The 21,805-nt window shown below is 43.1% G+C and overlaps 2 protein-coding genes across 2 annotated transcripts; one reads left to right on the top strand and one right to left on the bottom strand.

Moving 5' to 3' along the window:
• The first annotated feature begins 1,392 nt into the window (after nt 1–1,392).
• LOC148509049 (avidin-like) lies at nt 1,393–4,894 on the top strand. The gene is made up of 4 exons (XM_088443714.1): nt 1,393–1,500; nt 2,185–2,395; nt 3,971–4,091; nt 4,624–4,894. The coding sequence occupies exons 1-4, from the start codon at nt 1,441–1,443 to the stop codon at nt 4,676–4,678; spliced, it is 447 nt and encodes a 148-aa protein (XP_088299840.1). The 5' UTR covers nt 1,393–1,440; the 3' UTR covers nt 4,679–4,894.
• Nucleotides 4,895–17,069: 12,175 nt separating this feature from the next.
• On the bottom strand, nt 17,070–21,401 carry ZCCHC9 (zinc finger CCHC-type containing 9). Its single transcript, XM_088443786.1, has 5 exons — nt 21,039–21,401; nt 19,880–20,030; nt 18,843–18,935; nt 18,535–18,603; nt 17,070–17,510 (listed from the first exon to the last, which is right to left on the bottom strand). Exons 1-5 carry the CDS (start codon nt 21,324–21,326, stop codon nt 17,395–17,397), a joined length of 717 nt encoding a protein of 238 aa, XP_088299912.1. The 5' UTR covers nt 21,327–21,401; the 3' UTR covers nt 17,070–17,394.
• Nucleotides 21,402–21,805: the final 404 nt, after the last annotated feature.

Here is a 21,805-nt window from a genome sequence, read left to right as displayed (position 1 = left end):
TTGCTGGGCAGAGGAGAGAGTTTGCTGACAGGTGAGAGGGGGGGGGGGCAGCAGCAGACCACTACAACAAACCCAGGCCCGGGTAACTAGTACCTGCCCTTAGTCATGTGTGAGAAACGCTGCCTGCCCTGCACTGCCTCTTAGACCCTCTTGCTAGATTATTTAAAGCTAGAAGCGTCATGATGGGCTCTGATGTAAAAAAAGTGGTATGGGTGGACTATGGAATATGTAGGGGCATGAGAAAGTCTGATGCCAAAAATGATTTAAACACAAATTTAAAATATGACAAATAAAATGGTGGCAGAGCCTGTCCGGGCAATCACTGTGAAGTAACTGTCTATTTTGCCTCCAGGTGCCTGGCATGAATTTACGGCCCTGCAAGGTAATGGCAGATTAATCTACTGGGGACAAGGTACCACCTGTAATAAATATTAGAGGTATACCCTTTCGGTATGCAGTCAGGAAGCCGGCGGACGTAACCCCGACGGCCAGCTTCCCGACTGCTTTATCCCGGCGAGGGTTAAATGACAAGCGTCTAAAGATGCCTGTCATTTTACCGATGCCGGGAGACCGGTGCCCGGCATCCCGATCAAAGTGATGCCGGGCGCCGCTGCGGACAGCCGCAGGGGGGGGGGAGGGTTAGGTTTAGGCCTCCCTGGGGGAGGACAGGGTTAGGCACCCCCCCCCCGGGAGGTTAGGGTTAGGATAGGAGAAGGGAGGGTTAGGCACCCCTGGGGGGAACTTAGGTTTAGGCGGCGGGGAAGGGGGGGTTAAGTTTAGGCACTTAGAGGGAGGATTAGGGTTAGGCACTGGGGGGGGAAGGTTAGGGTTAATCACCCCTAAGGAGGGTTAGGGTTGGAGGGGGGTTAGTAAATACTTACCTGGGGACGATCAGGATTTTTAACCATGTCAGGTAGCCGCTGTCGGGATTTGAACCGCCGGGCTTGCGTCCGACGCTAATTCCTACCGATTCCACTCTCTTATTGTAGACCAAGTATCTTTGTCCGGTGGGAACACCAAATCAATAAGTAATTAGTAAATTCTAATAAAATATGTTCATCAAATGCTAATTGTAGTCATTAAATAACTAAAATATTTCCCGAAATTAGCAAACACAATCTTATCAGAAAAGTGTTAACTATTAAAAACAAAGTAGATACAGAAAAACTTTATGCTGCTGATGTTCCTCTTCGCCCTCTACTAAAGGCAGCTGAAGCAACTGTTTGTCTTTCTGTTTCATTATGATGTTGGTCGGATGATTACAAAATATTACTTAACTGTCATTCTCAGAAATAATGTTGCCTCATATTGGCTGGTAGAATGTGTAATGTGTAATAGTGAAAGTACCTGAACGAATCACACAGCGCTATAAATACAGCAGCAGAGAACACTGAAAGACATCACAGAGACTTTCCCTGGACTTTGGAGCAAGAGCTACCTATGATGGTGAAACTACTTACAGTGATTCTGCCGTGCTTGGCTCTTTGTATTGATGCAGCGGTAAGACACAGGATGCTGCTAGGATTTAAATCTGTGTGGCTTCTTAATCATATTATATTGTTACCAGTGTACTCTGGTTGATCTTAATGCTGTCCATTCTTTACACTGTTATGCTGGACACACACTGGGGGAGATGTACTAAGCCTTGAAAAGTGATAAAGTAGAGAGTGGCTTAGTATATCTCCCCCACTATGCGATATGTCACTCGTTCAGCCACCGAATGAGATATTACATCACGCATCTGTACGCGTGTACAGATGATATATCTGTACAGAAGTCGTTCACAGACATATTGCGTTGGCCGTGCAGCACAGTTGAAGCCAATATATCTTGCAGATATATCTGTGCATCTGGCCATGTGCACGGGCGACCCACCAACCACCCTTACACTTGCTGCAGGGTCCGCCGACACTGACATCTCAACTAGGCAAGCAAATTTACATACCCGCCCGGTTGTGATGTCAGGCCTGACATATAAAGTGGTAGATTGGTAAGTGCATATTGGTCTAACAATCGGCTGCTCTTGGTCAGCAGATCCATGGGTTGGTGGAAAAGTCGGCCAGGTGTGTACCCAGCATAAACCTTGGCACCTAGCAGAAAACACTCATGTTTTGCCCTGGTTTTGTAATATACTCTGTATACAGTAATAGTAACTGTAATCCTGTTTCTTTCTCTGTTGTGTAGCTTGCACAGTGCAGTTTGGCTGGTCAGTGGCAGAATGACCTCGGCTCTAATATGACAATATTGGACATATCAAAAAACGGAATGTTCTGGGGCAGTTATCTGACAGCTGTATCTGCCACCAATAAGACCATTGTGGTATCACCTCTTATTGGATATCAACAATTAGATGGGCTTCCGACATTTGGGTTTACCGTGAAATGGGAGTTTTCAGGTAATGTCATTGTTTGCTCTCTAATTTACCCCTCCTGTATTCTTGTTTAGATTATGTTGGCCAATGCTGTTCATGTAGTGTAAATAGTTCAGCACAGTGAGCTATTATACATCTGTCAGTGAGAGAAAAACAATGCAGTCTGCACGTTATGGCCAGAGATGGTTTGGGAAACAGTTCTGCAGATGGTGTAATACATACTTGGCTACTTTTGAAAAAGATTTTCAGGGAGATTGTGAAAGCAACACCTATGAGCACAGTGATAAAGTGGGCGTGTACGGCTACATCTGAGAGGCGTGTCATAAAATTCACTTACACCCAAATGCAAACGAGCCCCAAAGCAACTTGTAAGAACTTGTTGATGAATACAAACTGATACTTTTCAGAAAATGCATGTAGCCATAGGGATCATTGTGCCTTATATACATTCAAGTGGGATCATTAGTATACAAGAAGATGAAGTGATCACAGCGTTAGCGGTGTAACAAACAAGATTAAATAACAATGATAAAACATATATAAAGTGCATACATTACTTACAAAATGAGTAAGCATAAAAACATATGTAATTAGCTCAACCAAGGAGCATGAAAGTATGTGAATAGTTAATACCATAAGGTAGCTGTGAGTGTCACAGGCAGAATCCATTTAAGTCCTAGGCAGGATGAATAGCTGCACCTACAAACCGCCGACCGATTTGGAGCTTGAATGCATTGGTTATATCTCTGTTTTATTTATATAACAGCTACATAATGGGGGTAAGATGCAATCAGGGAGATTGCTAGTCTCTTCAGGGAGTCAGGGAGATTGCTGCTATTTCAGGGAGTCTCCCTGACAATCTGGGAGAGTTGGCAAGTATGGTGTAATATGTGAGTAATAATACTATGTATATGCCATAGCCTGTATTCTATTTCAGAAGACTTCATAAAATGTATTTTTCATGACCACTGACCAGTGTCATGTGATCAATAGGAAGAAAACTCACAGGCAATGTGACAGTATACAGATTTGTCTTATGATAAAAATTAGGATGATAATAGAATTTGTAAAAAGAGATAGAAACACTGATTATCAGCAATTAGGGAGAATTGCATGTTGTGATTGAGAGTATATATATATATATATATATATATATAGGCAGCAGTAATCCTCAGTAAAGAATATCAGACTGGTTACAAAGAACCTAATTTACTTCTTCAAGAAGTAAATTAGGTTCTTTGTAACCAGTCTGATATTCTTTACTGAGGAGTGCCGCTGCCACTGCTGCCTATTTTGTTATTATTTGCGGAGGGCACCCACTAATAGACGAGAGCAGGAGTGCCAAGCTGTCATTGCATATATATATATATATATATATATATATATATATATATATATATACATACATACAAGCTGGCCAGCACTCCAAGGTGAAGGCCTCTGGAGTCTGTAATCCAAGCCCACATGAATCGCTCTAAAGGCGGTGGCACTCACGGGCCTCTCAGGGAAATGATCAACAGAGAACTGTCTCATCTTAGTTCAACGTGTCTTAAATAACTCAGCTTCTTTAAAACATTAATCAAACGGATTTCTCTGCAGATTCTATTACAGTGTTCACAGGTCAGTGTTTCAGAAATAAAGGAGGAGACTCAGTCCTGCAGACTACCTGGCTGCTGAGGTCGCAAAGCCAGGATTTACAGGACAACTGGAAGCAAACAAGGTACAGTATGTACAGTCATTTATTGTATTCATATACTGAGTCTGTCTTCGGCTGCCATTGAAGCTTAATTGACACTTACAGTGACACGGACACGCTCCTCAGTGTTCCCCCCTGTCTGTCACATCTAGGGGTATATTTATTAAAGTGCTGGTTGCTAGAAGTGGAGATGTTGCCCATAGCAACATTTGTCAATGTAAAGCATATATTACTGTGGCAGAATCAGGGTACACATATTTTGGATGCTCGTTAGTATTTATTCTACTTCACCTGAATGATTAATATTATGTTGCCTCTGGAGAACACCGATGGGAAATGTGTATGTAAGGACTGTTCTTTGGTGACTTAACATATACCGCACTGTACAGAAGTTACAAGTTACAACATGGAGAGTAAATTACATACAAGCAAAACACAATAATAATCTCTGGGGTAATGGTTTGAGATTTGCAAATAATGGGTCTTTGCAGATTCAGTGCAACATTTATTAATTGTACAATTGCTAGTTTTAACCTCTGCTTTTCTTTTCTTTCAGAGTTGGTTATAATACATTTCACCCATTGTCTGAAGCACCTTCAATAGAGGATTAATCATCAGTGTCAAGAAAATAAAAGGAGTGAATTAAAAAAATGTATATATATATATATTACAATATTAGACAATGATATAAAGGTGATCATAGGTGTCGTTGTGAAAAATTATTATTGTGCTCTGTAACAGAAACACACTATTGTTCAGATCTTTATAAATAAGCAAAAACCTAAGATGTACACAGGAAAAAGGCAAAATAAAGAGTTTTATTATGACAGCTGGTGTTGGGTCTTTGTGTATCTCAGTGTGGATGGATTATTTGATATGACGCTAATGGAGAGAATAATCTTTTTTTTTTCCATGAAAGCGGTAATGTAAGTGGGTATGACCAATAAATGTAACACATACATGCATGCAGACAGCCACAGTATGAGAACAATAGGTCATTCTTGACTCTAGAAAAAAAAGAGGCCTAAAAACTACTAGAAGCCTATCAAATGATTGATTGTAACAGGGGTAGGGCAGAGGTGATTGTAGGCTTGGTACTGCTTTACAATACAGCACACAAATAAATAAAGTCCAGATTCATAGGAGGGCAATAATAAGGGGTTGGGTATGGGATCCCAGCGGTCAGAATACTGACAGCTGCATTCTGAAATTCAGATTCCCAATGTCCAATGGTAAGTTGCCTAGCCCTAACCCTCCTCCTAACCCACCATTCCTGCAGCCTAACCCTATCCTCCAGCAGCCTAACCGTAACCTGCCCCCCCCCGTATCCTAACCCTCCCCCTAGTGTCTAACTCTAAACCCCCCTTTCCCACTGACCCTAATACTTACCGTCAGGATGCCGGCAGTATTCCGACTGCTGTAGAGATTCCGGCGCCGGTATTCTGAGGCCCGGCCCACCCGACCGCCGGGATGTCAACTACATCCCATAATAAGACTAGGACCATTTTAAAATGGAAAAAAAAGTGATTATTGTGTAGCAGGTAAAATATATTCTTGGAAGGTATATCACAAACTCTAGTGACATGAAAACAACTGGTCTTAACCTTAACAAATTAAAGCTGTCTCTGCATCTGCCAAACATGAATCTACTGCTGCTCCAAACATCTCCTGCATTATGGCAGCAAATACAGAGCTGATTCAGTTTTAAAAGAAAAAAAAAAAAGTACTGTATGGGTTTCTTTTACTCAGTGCACTTTACTCCTATTACCATACAGTATTATCTCTTGTGATTATCCAATTACGACATGATAGTGTGTTTGTATTTAATTTAAAACGTAACATTTATTTTATACCCTAAAATATAAAGCAGCAAATTGATAAAATATAGTAGTGATATTAGTCAGAAACAGTGTAAATAAGGATTATAAAATCTATTATCCACCTGTACAGTATTCCTTTCTATTCTTCAATAATTGTATGTGTGTTGTTTGTTTAGTATAGTTTATTTTCTATCTGTTATACCAACGGAAATCATTCCATGTTGCTAATGTTCCTTTGATATTCTCAGTATTGTTCCAAATTTGTAACATCACACTATCTGGGGAGCAGTTTTTGGATACACTGTAACTTTTGTTCCCTATTGGGCTAGTTATACTTGTGCATAGCAGCCTGAGGGGTTGGTCCCTCTTATACCATGTGCAATTACACTATGTATATATTGTGGTATAATGTGACTTGCTAGGTCGCAGGTCTATTTGTTAATTATACATATTATGTCATTCCCAATTTGTTACACAGTCTCTAATGTATTCACTGAACTGAGTGCACCCACAGCCACTTTGAAGTGTTTGTAGATTGTAAATACATTGCATGTCTTAACAGCCTTGTATGCTTCACAACTGTCTATTAAAGTCATGCTGGTAGAGCGTTTTATTTTTTACAGTAGTTAGATTAAAGGTTATCAGCCGGTCAGATCACGTTGTTAGTGCAGTTTCTAGATTTGTATTTACAGTATAAGCTACATGATCTAACCTGTCTAACTAGTACGCTTCACAGCCGCTGGCTTATCCTGTATAGAGATACTTTCATTATCTCACTCTTAAGGCACACATCCACTAGCATTTATTAATGAGCGATTGCACTATTATGACATCGTAACCATGCAATCGCAATTAACTATCTGTTCACTGTAGGCACTGCAGGGAATGGGGAACGACAGTGTGATTACGATGTCGTAATCGTACTGTCTTTCCATAGTCGCCTAGTTGTAGATGTAGCCAGTCTCTAAGTTTATGTATGTGTCCTGCTTGATTCAGCCTGTCAGGTCTACACACTTCACAGCCTCTGGTTCTTCACAAATAAAGACACATCCCTGCTGGGTTATATATTTCACATGTACCGGCTTGTCATATGCACAATACCCTCGTTTATCACAGTTACAGATTCATTAATCCCAGATGCCACTGGTTTCCTATTATTACACTACTCAGACAGTATCACATCACACATTTGTGAGGATGCAGGGTTAGGAACCTGTTGGCCCGTTTTTTTTTTTTTTTTAATGGTTTAGGAACTGAAGGAGCCGTACGGGGTCAGAGTGCCGACATACGTTTCGCTGAAGCTTTATCAAGGATGTGTCTTTATTTGTAAAAAATCATTATTTGTGAAAAAAATTATTTGTGATCGTTTCAGAGGCCCGGTAATACAGTGCGCGGGTGACATCATGCGCGATGTGAAGAGCCTGACCTGCTGAGTCAGCGGCAGGCATCGGACGTCTACGCGGGAGCGCTGCCCAGGGTGAAGAGAGGAAAGTACTGCACAGGGGAGAGGGCTCAGCATGGGCATTACTAGGGGAACAGGCACTACTAGGGGCATTACTGGGGGTCACAGCCTAAAGGGCACTACTGGGAGCACTGTATAAGGGGCACTACATAAAGGACACTACATAAAGGACACTACTGGGGGCACTGCATAAGGGGCACTACTGGGGGCACTGCATAAGGGGCACTACTGGGGGCACTGCATAAGGGGCACTACTCGGGGAACTGCATAAGGGGCACTACTCGGGGCACTGCATAAGGGGCACTACATAAGGGGTACTACTGGAGGCATTACGTAAAGGACACTACTGGGGGACTGCATAAAGGGCACTTCTGGGGGTACTACTGGGGGCACTGTATAAAGGGCACTACTGGAGGCATTACGTAAAGGACACTACTGGGGGACTGCATAAAGGGCACTTCTGGGGGTACTGTATAAGGGGTACTACTGGGGGCACTGTATAAAGGACACTACTGGGGGCACTGCATAAAGGGCACTTCTGGGGGTACTGTATAAGGGGTACTACTGGGGGCACTGTATAAAGGGCACTACTGGAGGCATTACGTAAAGGACACTACTGGGGGACTGCATAAAGGGCACTTCTGGGGGTACTGTATAAGGGGTACTACTGGGGGCACTGTATAAAGGACACTACTGGGGGCACTGCATAAAGGGCAAAGCTGGGGGTACTGTATAAGGGGTACTACTGGGGGCACTGTATAAAGGGCACTTCTGGGGGGCACTGCATAAAGGGCACTTCTGGGGGTATTGTATAAGGGGGTACTACTGGGGGCACTGCATAAAGAGCACTTCTGGGGCCACTGTATAAGGGGCACTACATAAAGGACACTACTGGGTGTACTATATAAGGGGCACTACTGGGAGCACTGCATAAAGGGCTCTAATACAGGGGACATTGCATAATGGCCACAACTACAGGGGCATTGCATAAGGGGCTCTAATACAGAGGGCATTGCATAATGGGATCAAATACAGGGGGCATTTCATAATGGGCACAACTACAGAGGAAACTGCATAAATGGCACAACTACACGGGGCAGTGGCGGAACTAGAGAGTGGTGGCCCCCAGTAGTGATCAAACACAAAACAGAAAAAACAGACTTACCTGAATCCCCGCTCCTGCCGCGCCCGCAGCAGTCTGCTCCTCCCTCTCTGTCCTCCTACTTGGTCCTATGGGAGAGACGTCATGACGTCTCTCCCATCACCCACTGCAGGAGCAAGAAGGCAGAGCTCATGAGTGAGCTCCAGCCCGGGTCTGGCAGTGGGTGCAGCAGCCAATGAGAGTCTGTCTGACTCTCATTAGCTGCTGAAACACACACATCGCCGCCAACGGCGATGTGTGTAAATGTGTAGTGCGACCGCACTCACTGCGGTCTGCACTATACTGGCTAACTGGGACGAGCCTGTACTGTGGCCGCGCCGCCGGTCCCACGGCACCCGGGGCACGAGCCCCGGCCTCCCTGTCCTAGTACGCCACTGTCTCAGGCTCTGATATAGGCAGAAATACATTATTTTTGCACATGCCTTTTATAATAGTAACACACTAATTTTGCAGCCAACTCTGCATAAGCCCCAGATAATCATATCTGGCAGCCAGGGGCCCAGAAAACAGATTCTGGGCCCACAAGATGTGTATCATTATTCTAGAACTTTTCTCTGCCGAGGGCCATTTTGATGTTTCTAACATTATTTGCGGGCCCGGTGCAGACCACACCCCCTCTGTGTGACATCACACGGGGGTGGGGCCACAACCGCCAGTGATTACAGCAATGCCAGTAGCACCCTGAGGATGCTCCGGTGTTCTGTAAGAGCAGCGGTTTGACTGTCTGAAACGTCCTAAGGACGATACAGGCGGCACTGCTGCATAGATTCTGGCTGCAGGGTACCATTCTAGGCACCCTGCTAGCCAGATAAGGCTAGCAGAAAAAAGCTCTGAGGTCCAGACCAAATCATTCCACAGGCCTAATGTTCCCCATTCCTGTTCTAGAGCATCTAACAAACTGAGCTGATTATGACCCTCAAATCACTTGTGTGGCCCTCATCTGAATTACATTTTTTTTTTATACTAGGTGATGAGAGACGACTGTCATCCTGCATGGAGGAGAGAGCGAAAAATCCACCATGGCTGGGCGATAAGAAAATATCCTGGGCGTCCAATCCCAGCTTGTCATCTGTGTGACCCTCCTCAGCAGCCTGGAATCCCCTCCTGCTCACTGCTCTAGAGTGACTACATCTAGAGGAAAAAACATCCTAAGAGCAACACGGGGAGAAGTAGAGTGTGACGGGGAGATGCAGAGAGTGATGTGGAGAGGCATAAGGTGGCAGGGGGTGTCAGTAAGAGGCAGAGGGTGGCAGGGATAGGTAGTGGGTAGAGAGGCAATGGGTGTTAGGTGGTGACTGGGGAGGCAGTGGGTTACAGTAAGAGGCAGAGGGTGACAGTGAGGCAGATGGTGTCAGGTGGTGACTGGGGAAACACTGGGTGGTAGAGGGAGGCAGGGAAAGAATTGGTGGCAGGGGAACAGGGAGAGGCAGAGGGTGCCAGGTAGAGGAAGAGGGTGCAAGGGAGAGTCAGAGTGGCAGGGAGATGTAGAGGATGACAGGGAGAGGTGGATGTTCGTAGGGAGAGGCTATAGGTAGCAGGGTAACAGGGAATGGCAGTGGGTGACATGGAGAGGATTAGGGTGGCAGGGAGAGTCAGTGGGTGGTAGGGAGAAGAGGATGACAGGGAGAGGCAGTGGGTAATAACTACAGTATGTCTGTTGTCTTGTGAGTCTCGTTTCCCCCTGAAATTAATTTGGCTTAATTCGGCTAATCGGCAATAATAATTAGAATTCTTATGTCCCTCAGCAGGTTTTTGGTTTTAACTCCAGTCGAGTTTACTTGTTATCCTTGCTTTTCTCTCATACCCTCCCCTCCCACACTCTTTTTCCCTCCTTATTCCTCCTTTCTAATTGGCACTGAAGCTTGCTTGATTAGTTGGCATTTAATTGCGCACAACATTTTTTTTTGGCAGATCCTCCTTTTCATTAAGTTTTAATTTCAAAATAATTTAATGTTTTATTATTTCTCTCCCTCCTTATAGGTGTTAACTTTGACTTTACTAATAGGTCATCTGTTGTGTAGTCCATTGTTGGAATGGCAAATTCTGGACGTCCTTTATTTGCCTCCATACTTTCTATAATTTTAGCTAATGGTATGTAGTTATGTGACTGCCGCACGGATCAGTTATAGCGGGCTGGGTTAGCTGCAGGGAGGTGGAGAGGGTTATATTTAGGCACCACGGGGGATAGGCTGCAGGAGGGGGAAGGTTAGGGTTAGGCTGCGGACAGGGGGGTTAGATTTAGGCACTAACGGGGAGTGCGGGGGGGGGGGTAAGGATGCAGGATGGGTTAGGGGGTGAAGGGGTCGCTTACTCAGCTCATTGGAATTCTGAGCATCCCGACTACCTGTCTCCCATACCCAACCCATTTAAATATTCCTAATTTTTGTTTAATAAATAGCTAGCAAATTATTCTGCCAAATTTATGTCTCCGAGTCTTTATTTATATAATGTTTTACTTTAGAATGCTTTATAATTATATGGTGTACGCACAGGACACCCCTCAGATGATTGAATGTTTATAAGAATTCAGGTTGTAAAACAGAATGTCATGTGACAGGACAAGACCCTTGTTTATTCATACTGGGGTCGCAGGAACAATGCAGAATAACTGCTAATGAGTCAATTTATAGACAGATCCCATATCAAAGCAGTTTTGGGCAGAGAGATTTTCCATTCAAGCACCTAATAATTTTGCTTTGGAAAATGTGTTTCATACACATAGATTGGATGTAGAATCTGCCTCCAGGGCTGCAGTAAGATTGCATTAACAGTCTGATCTCCTGAGGATTGGACAAGTGTGTACCCAGCTTTAGACGCTCTCAGTTAAGGCATGTATCCACTAGCCGATAAATTGGACGATAACAATATAGTTATCGTTCATCGTCCGCAATATCGTTCAGTGTGTATGCTGTCAACAACCAGTGATGTGCGCTCCCACTGGTCGTTGACGTCATCTTTCATCGCCTGTAATTGCAGGGCAACCTGACGATATTGTCAGGTTCTGCAAGCACAGGGATAAGGGAGGGTGACATCACTAAACGAGATCGTTAACGACATTGAGCTTGGCACCTCAGGGCAAACTCTAGACGATATCTCTCATGGGGCATATAGTCTAGTGGATACGCGCCTTAACACTTCATTACACCACTCTGGCTATCTCGCTATAATGCGGGGATGGCCAACCCAGAGATCCCATATTCATATTCTGGAGTAATTTGGGATAGACAACAACATGGGAATAATATTTATATTTTTAATACCATGATATTAATGCAATGACATTACCGCCCAGCCTAAGCAGGACACAACTGGTTTGTCAACATTATGGACTTGATGTTAATCTTGAAACTTAATAGTATGCACTTTGCTTAGGGCACTATAGTTCCTTGCTACACCGCTATCTTTATTTATGAACAACACAGATATTATGCTACTTTATGGGGAAACGTGTAATACATAACTTGGAATGGGAATAACAGGAGTAAGAGTAAACAGATGATGGAGGATAGGCTTCTAACACCCACTGCGGGAGCCGGAAGGTGGAGCTCATGAGTGAGCTCCAGCCCGGCTCCGGCAGTGGGCGCAGCAGCCAATAAGTCTGTCTGACTCTCATTGGCTGCTGAAACACACAGCCCGTCGCCGGGTAGTACGAGTGTACTACCCAGCACCGTCGTCGGTGTGTTACTGTATCAGCACTATACTGACTTTACCAGACCTGGACCACGGCCGGTGGCGCACCCGGTGCCCTAGGCAGGAGTCCCGGCCGACCTCCCCCGGTTGCACCACTGACTGGCAGAGAGGAATTGAGTTTGGGGTGAGCCTTGCAGGAGCAATCATTATAGGCTCCAGCGGTGATGGCCCACAACAGCATAATACTGACATCCCTGTATCAAACATCGTAACTATAGCTTCCTTAACTGAGCATTTGTAGCTCCATTAAAATTGGCAGAATACTTGGTTGGAGGCAGCTTCTATAAATCCATTTCCCCGATGTCCAACGAGCTTCCCAGGGAAACCGTAGAAATTAGCGAGAAGTATATTTGGAGCAAGTGACTGGATCACTGTCCAATTGGCCGCACACTGGATACCAAGAATCCAGTTTCCTTTGTTCATAACTGGGACCTGTTGGTGTGGTTGGTAGATGGACAAACACACAGACCTGTAACTGTCATCTGGAGTAATCTTCCAGCAATATTGGGGGTCAATATGGCCAACTATTGTTATTCATTTCAATTGGATTAGGACATTGCTCTCATTTTCAGGCTGCGCACATGGCAATATTAGGCTAGTTGGCCATTATTGGTTGCAATATTGCAGCATCTGTAGCCACCATTAACATAATACAGGTTGAGTCACCCATATCCAAATATTCAGAAATATGGATTTTTTTTTTAGCATGACTGAGATAATGAAACCTTTGATTTTTGATAGTTCAATGCACACATACTTTGCTTAAGGCAGCGGTTCCCAATCTGTGAGAAGGGGTGCTGCGGCCGGAGACTGTTTTTTTACACAGCCAGAGAGTCTGATTGGTGAGCGGGAGGGGGGTCAAGTTGGGTGCGCGCGTGTGGGATCTGTCAGTGCTTGGAATGCAACAGGCAGCGGGGTGGGCTCCCTGTTGCTGCATGGGCGCTGGAACTTATCTGAGGAGCTGAAGTAATGGCTACGGTGCTGTCAATCTGTACTAAATGTAAGGGGGTGAGAAAACTATACAGAGGGAGCCGCATAGGAAACTATAGGGGGGGGGGGGGGGGGAGTGGCTGCAATGAGACATGAAGGAGGGGGTTGCAAAGGGAAACACATGGAGGGGGGCTGGAAGGGGAGAAAGGGAGACACATGGGGGGCTTGCAAAGGGAGACATGGATGGGGCTCCAAATGTGGTTCAAGGGTGGGTTTGGGTAATGAATGCACCTTTCTGGGGGCCCATAATTAGCACCCAGCTGCTTGCGGACAGATGGATTATACCTACTGGCACAGAAACCTTTCCTCACTTTTACCAGAGTGTTTAAAGCATGTCCCTAAAGCCTGAGTGCCACATAGTGATCTATAGGGAGGGAACTAAAGGGGGGCCTGCAATGAGAGATAATTATACTCTAGGGAGGAGGCCAAATAGGGAGGGTTGCAATGAGAGACATGGAAACATACTAATTACATAATTTTGACCCAACTACTTGGACCGGTTGATCATTATTTTGGCTTAGGGGCGCCTTCAAATATGCATGAAGACCGTAAAGGTACCCCGAACTGAAAAAGTTTGGGAACCACTAGTTTAAGGCAAAAAATGATTAAGCATATTGTATACAATTACCTTCAGACTGTGTGTATAAGGTGTATATGAAACTTAACGAATTTTATGTATGCACACAAATGTTGTTTGAGCCACAAAACGATTGAAAATATTGTATAAAATGACCTGCAGGCTGCGTGTATAAGGTGTATATGAAACATAAATGCATTCTGTATTTAGATTTGGGTCCCATTCACAAGTTATTTCATTATGGTATGCAAATATTCCAAAATACAGACTATTCTGATATCCAAAATACCCCTGGTCCCAAGCATTTTAGATGAGAGAGACAACCTGTAAATAGCAGGTAATTCATTAATCTGTACCTATAGATCCGTACAACTGCGAATCGCCTTTAATTGCTTTAAGATGAGTATGTGGACACTAATACAAAAAATTGCCAAGTCCGTAAGCAGTCGGAATGGCGTAAAACTCAGAAGCCCGGCATTTGCGGCTGAAAATTATTTCTCTACAACATGAAAATGTAGGGTGTTGTATGCACAGGGGGATCTGATTGAGCAATGTGGTTGGTTTGCACTAAAGACATTTGGGGGTCTACATTTCAAAGCCCACCGCATAATAAATGAAATATTCCTGCCTCAGATGTCCTGGTATGAGCATACAGTAATTACAAAATTAACAAAACACATTTTAATTTCACATTGCCTATAAACCAGATTTTAAGATATATATATTTTTTTTAATATATAAAATCCAGTTTCTTGATTTTAAGCATCAATTTGTTTTTTGACAAATATAGAGAGAGTTTAGTAAGTCAGATGAGTTAATTACAAGTACATGAAATGTATATTAATAGTTAATTGACATAGGGCCGGATTTAAATAGCTGCGGTTTGGCGAAACGTTTTCACCAATATGTGAACTTTTCACACAAATCCGCATACCGTGCAATCCTATTGTTGAAGTTTTCGCACCTGTTAATTCTCCATAGACAAAAAACAGCAAACTGTCTTCATCTCAGAACAGGTAAAAAGTTGTGCAAAATCCATATTTTTGGCTAAAAATGTGGGGATATGGTTCAGAACCCTTTGAACATCCCTCTAATGACAAATTAGGCAAAAATATTTTTTTAACTATCTTAATTTGGCCAATAATCAAATGTGAAAAATGGGTTTAAAAGTAGTGGGTCAGGTATTTTGGGGGTGCTGTATGGATGGGACATGTGTTTTAAACATTGCATGTGGCTGCACCTGATGTATTTTTAACAATTTTTAAAAGTGCACTTTTTGACTCAAAACTATACTTGCACCCATTTTAATGTACCTCCAACTGCAGCATTTATTTTGTCCAAAAATGTCTATAATTTTTTCACACTTATGCAATATGCATATGATAGCCATTTGACACAATTTAAGAACCACAAATACTTTTATTAGGGTCACTAATAAACTTCTAAATTAATTACCTATGTCAGGTACCTATTTTAAGGGGTACATACAGATTTCCCAAATTCACCTGTACTTTGCTGGTTACTCCAAGAACAGTTTTTTGTGCAAATGCGTTTTTGTGTCTTTTGTAATTGGATAGTGCGTGTAGACAAAAAGACGCAAAAATATTGCACCAAAACACTCAAATTGTACGAAAATTTCTCTGATGTTAAGTTTTCGCTTCTTTGCATCTAATTGAATTCTCCCGAGCCTACATGGAGGAGATACCTATGTTATCCACACTGTCAAGTCTAATGTGAGCTGGAATCTTACAGGGGGCTTATTCTGTCATCCTAAATCAGCTATACAGTCCTGGTGACATTTGCAGTAATAATACAAGCAGGTACATAGGCAGTCATTATGCTTGGGAAGAGAGGTCACATCTGCAGGCAGTAGGTACACCATACACCGTTGCTTACGCTAGTAGGAAAACACCCTATGCAAATTTGTTTGCACTAATATCTCAGTTTTTTTTATACACAAACACTGGTAATTGTTTTCACGCAGTAGGAGGAACAGGCCTTTGTGAGAATTGTTTTGGGGTGCAGATAATGGGGGGATACCACTGCACACAGAACAGTACTATATGCTGTGTCACTTGTCTGAACAAGCAATTCTTGAAATGGGATGTAGTTAGCAGACCGGCAGATGGGAAGTCGCCAGTCTAAATCCCAACGGTGGAAGCCAACACGGGACTTAAGATAGGCGTCGAAATACTGACTCCTATTTTAATCCCGACGCTGGAATATAGAAAGACGCCATCCCAAACAAGGTAAGCCGGGGGCGTCTTAGCTGTTAGCCGCGGGGGTGGGTGGGCTGGAGTGTTAAGTTTAGGCAGCATAGCGGGGTTAGGTTTTTTTTTTTTTTTTTTTTTTGGGGGGGGGGGGGGGGGTGACTTAGGTTTAGGCACTAACGGGGAGGGTTAGTGTTAGGCTACAAGAAGGGAGGGTTAGAGTTAGAGGGAAGGTTAGTATACTGATAGCGGGATACCATTATCGGTATTTTGACAGAAGGCATCCCAACTGCCGGTGTTACTTGCCCATCCCCTTAAAATACACAATATAATTTTTAGGTTCATTTAGTAAATTTGCTAATATGTAATAATAATACTGCAGGTTTTAGACAACAGGAAAAAATAAAATGAAAAACATTTGCACAAAAATTTACAAAAAACAAACATATAATCAGAGCGACATCAACTTTAAAGGGCACTTTTTGGTAAGAAGTATCCTCCTTTTGAACTCCTGCAGTGCTATAAGGACAAATCCAACTCATCTACAGCAGCAAAAGGTTTAACAGATTATTGTACTTGGACAATAATTTCTATGCCTTAGTTCAAAAGCATAAACATAGATAGGTAACCATGGTACTGAGTATGAAAGACTAATCAGACAGATCTAGCCATCACTGCTGATGAAAACTAAAGGAGTTACTATATCACCAGGAACATTAGCCAACTGATTCAAATACGGCTAACAGCAATGCATGATAATTATCCAAATCATTATTACGACCAGGGAAAGATGGAAGAGGAGTTCGGAAGATGAGCACTATACGCCTGTATGTGAGGTTAGCATCCCAAAGCACCCTCAGGCTCTCTTGTATTCTGAAAGTGATCCTGCCTCTCTGCACTGCTGGGTCCTGTCTCAGGCAGCCAGGTGGCTCAGTGGCCAAGCTGCAGGTTCAGTTTCAAGGTTTTTTTTTAAATGGGAATCCATTATCACCTTATAATCTGATTATGTGTATATTCAAAAAACTACTGATAGGGTTAAATGTCTCATTGCCCTTTTCAACAAAAATGTTATTCCACCTTGTTCAACCATGTCAAGTTTCAATTAGAATTTATTTAATTGCTGGAACTGACAGTTTTTACTGATTTATTATGTTGCAGTAGAATTACTCACTTTATACAAATACAGTACAAGACAGCTATCATCATAAGGTGTCTATTCCTGATGGTTGTGACCTGTACACAAGATAAACCTTTCAGTATATTGCAGTGAAGTCAATCACAAGGTTTGCTTGATATATCTCTGAACACTTTTGGAGATTTATTGGATTTTTTTACAAATATAAATGTGTCATAAATTCCTTATAATCAGTTCTGTTACAACAAAACCAGGATTCATGTTTCCCAGAACAGACAGGGTCAGAACGTGACAATTTTGGGTGTTTTGGTTGGTAATTTATGCACTTTTTGAGTCACAGGAACGTCTTCATGATCTGCACTCATCCCGTTTGACCATCTGCCGACTGTCATTTGAGCTGTGGTGTCAAAAATGGTGATTAGATATATTTGCATTACCACAAAACAGAATAACAACAATAGTATAAATAATCAGCAGGTGGATTTAGTCATTTGCAGCCCTGGGATTTCAGTGTGCACACATTGACAGCGCTGTGCTGTGCTCGCTAGGTAGGGAAGTGCCGCTGGTTGTCGGAGATCTCATATGGAGCCTGCGCAGTGTGATCCTCCACACGCTGGTGGGAATACCTGACAGGTGTGTGGGACAGGTGGCTGATTGGAATCTGATTAGGAGGTATAGCTGGGTAAGCTTGCCTGTGTAATCTAATGGCAGCGGGAGCTATGCTGGTGGTTTCTGACCTGTCCATGAGGTGACAGGCAGTAATATGTTATCGCGTATATGAGAATATAACATGAGATGTGCGGATGCTGCTTATGACTTAATGTTTTCCCACTGGGTGGTGACAATAAATAAATGCATTTTTTAGCATAATATATATATATATATATATTTTTATTAGTTGGACAACTCAGAAGCAATTCCAATTGCGGTTGGAGGGACACAACAGACTGGTAACAGGGTGTTCGCATGTAGGAAAAGCTTAGCGAGCAGAGTATTGCGGAATGTGCAGAGTTTTGTGTACACATAGTTAAGCCTGTTATCAAACAGATCTTTTACACCAGGGAAGGGGCTGGTAAGTGTACTGATAATGACGTCTGTGAAACCAAGTGCACACAGAGGGGCATGCCAACCGCAGAGATTCATACAACCAAATACCCGCATTTAGTACTGTGCACGCAATGCGGATGTAATTACAGCCAACTTTTGTTCAAACTCTGCATCGACCCCGTGATGTGACAAATGAGTAGAACATACCAAAGCATCTTTTTTTATTTATTTTATAGCGACATAATCCTACTGAAAAAAAGATGCAGATGCACAAAAGTTTTTTTTTTTCTGCCTACACATGAATTTTGTCTACACCATATCTAATCAATAATTTTCTGTGACGCTATTGTATCATCTGATCGCTGACATCTCACCTGACGTCTGATGATCGGGACAATCTCTCTGAAAATGTTCAACAGAACCACATATCCTGCATCCTCCACCTAAAGGAAACAGACACATTTAGCGGAGGTCACAATACAGCATAACTAATTATAGCAGAGTCACAGCCATTTTTAGTACTATGACATTCAATGTTCCCAGGTACTTAATTACCTTTATTCATTGGACCAATCTTACAAACACAATTCAGCTCACTTAAAAGGAAAGCAGCACAGCTAGAGGTAGAACCCCGAAAAGCGTATTTCTGAGGGCGGTCTAATGTCGCTTTCACCGCACGTACCTTCTGCATATAACCCCTTGGGATTGTCTGGACATGAACGTGACAAGTGTCCCATCTCTCCACATATGAAACATTTTGCATATGGATACTCTCCTGAAACATAAGAATATGGTTATTATTTTTCTTATAAGATAAGTGTTGGTAGATATAGTCATAATTTGTATGATTGTTATCTAATAATTGCTGCAGACTTGTATATCAGGTTAGTCATCCCTCCGCAACAGGTAGGCTGATCCATATTACTGCACTATATAAGGGGAGCTCAGAGAGGGTATGCAGCATCAGGACTGTCCCCATTAATACGTTACTCTTGTCACTGAGATTCTGTATTTATTGTGTGAAAGATTCTAATTTAGGGACAAATGTCTTAACCTGACACTAATCTCTGCACTAGTGACTTAGCACAGCAATGCAGGATGTCTTAGCGCTGAGATGTATTAAAAATAAAGCCGCCGGAGGTGGAACGATAACTCACTCTTCCTGCAATCTCTGCCCTACCTGTATCGCATCAGCCTAATGTTAATGCAATGCTGAACTGCAACCATTGGGCCCACTGCGCATGCATTCTGGTGTCCCGACTGCGCATGCACAAGGAAGCCCGGATAAGGCGATGGGACTGTTAAGTAACACATACTGTACACAGCGCCACCCTCAGATGGAACTATGTACTACAGGGCAAGCAACGAAAATCTCAGCTCGCAAGTACTGATCAACTATGGTGGCGGCGTTATTTACACAAGCCAAGGCACCGCAGGAAAAACAGGTTTCTCCGTGGTAATTCTTTTAGTACATATTAGAGAACCGGTAATAACATAACCCCTTTTCGCCTTATAAGACACCTTAGTTAGCTGCCGCTATTTCACAATTAGTAGTAAGTTGTATCTTTAAATAATAATCAACTGGTAATAAAAAAATCTCTGAATTCCAATGGAAATGTTGAAATATCAAGAACAATACAGTAAATCATTATAAAGTCAGACATCTTAACATAAGTCATAAACCACAAGCCATTTTTAACAATTTGCTCTCACATGTACCAAGTGCTGGATCCACTTTGGCTCTACATTTATTGATTTCATGCTCTGTTGACCCACAACGGAAACAGATTCCTGTACCCATCTCCTGACACCTCAGCGCTTCTGCACAATCAGACATGCCATGGCCAGGCTTCCGGCAGTGGAAACAGATCTGTAACACAGAAGAGGTAGCGCGCTCATTAATGTGAGTCCATCTCCAGACTTGCCCACTTTAACGGTGATCTTTTCTCTAAAGGGGATTTATGGGAGTTTGGGGGTGAGGTATAAATGTCAAAGCTTTTGGGGCAAATGGATTGAAAAAAACAAGCATAGCATCTTCTTAAAGCTTTGTAGTAATTGCCTCTTCATAACGGTGTATAACCATATATAACGTAAACTGTCCATTTTACAGCAAATGAATAAAAAAAAAAATGGGCAGCACTATATTACATGGGTCGTAGAGGAAAGGAAAATGCTAAATAATAAACTGTAAAATGTTGATGTACGTGTTATAATAAATGTCAGATTACAAAGCACAGAAACTATGTGGTCACATAACATTGAGCATAAGACAAATTCATATGCTTTAGATATAAAGCTCTGTGATTATATAATAATTTCAGGTGGTCCGTCCCATCTCCTCAATGCGGAAGCCTAGGCCAATTCACAAAAGTAAAGGCTAGCAATAATAATCCTGTATCTGAGCATCAAACTGATATTTATAGTTTGGGGACAAATTTACAAATGGGAAACAATCCGCTATGATCCCTGTCAGTGGGGGAGGATGATATCCCAATATATGGTCCCTTTGGAATGGAGAAATACCCTGATCTATGGTCCCTGTTGGTATTATTTTATTATTATCCTTTATACGGCGCCACAAGGGTTCCACAGCGCCTAACATACCCTGATATATGGTCCTTGTTAGTATGAAAGAGGAGCAGAGATACCCCAAAATATGGTCTCTGTGGGTACAGGGAGATACCCCGATATATGGTCCCTGGTGGTAGGGGGGATACCCCAATATATGGTCCCTATTAGTACGGAGGTACCTCAATATAAGACCCATTGGTATGGAGGTGTACCCTTAATATATGGTCCAGTTTGGTATGGGTGTCTATCCCAATATATGGCCCATTGATATGGAAGGTATTCACTACCCAGCATTAGCATCTCCTACCATCTTGCTCTTCTTAGTGTCCTGCCTCCTCTGCCTTCTGCCCTCTCTGCGCTCATCCTTCCAGTCCTGATCCCCCTGCTGCTGCGCCAGGAACCCGTTCACATCCTGATTCTCATACGCGTCCTTCCTCCTCTTGGCACGGGGCGCCCTCTCCTCCGCGCTGCAGGCGGCCCGTTTGGCCGGACTGGCCCTCTGCTGGTACAGCTCCCCCCATGGGGTGGCCGCACACACCTTGCGGTTCCGGGACGGAGTGTTGTTGTTATGTCCGGGCCGGGCCCAGCGAGTCATATTCGGCAGAACTAGCAACGTGGATTAAGAACCGGGCGGATGTACGTCACTACTCTGCCGGATGTATGATGCGCTGCCGCTTCACGGAATAAGACAGCGGCCGCCATTCTTGTTACTGGAAAGTGGAAACTTGGAATATCTCTCGGGTCTCAGCTTTCCAATGGGACAGAGAACCTGCCCCACTCCAACTGCTCCATGGCCGATTCGGGATGTATATTTATAAGCATATTTTCAGTTTCTCACGCTTCCATTCACTGGAGTCGAATTCTATTATTCACCATTTTCAGTGTTTAAGCAGGGTACACACTGGAGCGACGGACATTCGTTCCAACAACAGAACAAATGCCTAACAACAGTGATTGTGCGTCCACTGGACAATTTTAATAAACGATGTAACGATTACCGTTACGTCAATCAACTATACCCATACCTCCCAACATGACCCTCTCCAGGAGGGACACAATGCTCTGGTCCTGGAC

This window comes from Taudactylus pleione, unplaced genomic scaffold (genome assembly GCF_031769625.1).
Source record: "Taudactylus pleione unplaced genomic scaffold, aTauple2 ptg000333l, whole genome shotgun sequence".
Taxonomy (NCBI): Eukaryota; Metazoa; Chordata; class Amphibia; order Anura; family Myobatrachidae; genus Taudactylus; species Taudactylus pleione.
The sequence above is the reverse complement of the archived record's forward strand: the minus strand, read 5'-3'. Positions and strand labels throughout refer to the sequence as shown.

What these genes read in the sequence shown, in the direction of transcription:
- LOC148509049 (XM_088443714.1), top strand. Translation starts at nt 1,441, where the DNA reads ATGATGGTGAAACTACTTACAGTGATTCTGCCGTGCTTGGCTCTTTGT. An exon ending in CTCTTTGTATTGATGCAGCG is followed by an intron (nt 1,501 to 2,184) that starts GTAAGACACAGG and finishes TCTGTTGTGTAG; the next exon opens with CTTGCACAGTGCAGTTTGGC. An exon ending in GACAACTGGAAGCAAACAAG is followed by an intron (nt 4,092 to 4,623) that starts GTACAGTATGTA and finishes CTTTTCTTTCAG; the next exon opens with AGTTGGTTATAATACATTTC.
- ZCCHC9 (XM_088443786.1), bottom strand. Translation starts at nt 21,326, where the DNA reads ATGACTCGCTGGGCCCGGCCCGGACATAACAACAACACTCCGTCCCGG. An exon ending in CAAAGTGGATCCAGCACTTG is followed by an intron (nt 18,936 to 19,879) that starts GTACATGTGAGA and finishes CTTATGTTTCAG; the next exon opens with GAGAGTATCCATATGCAAAA. An exon ending in TCCCGATCATCAGACGTCAG is followed by an intron (nt 17,511 to 18,534) that starts GTGAGATGTCAG and finishes TTGACACCACAG; the next exon opens with CTCAAATGACAGTCGGCAGA.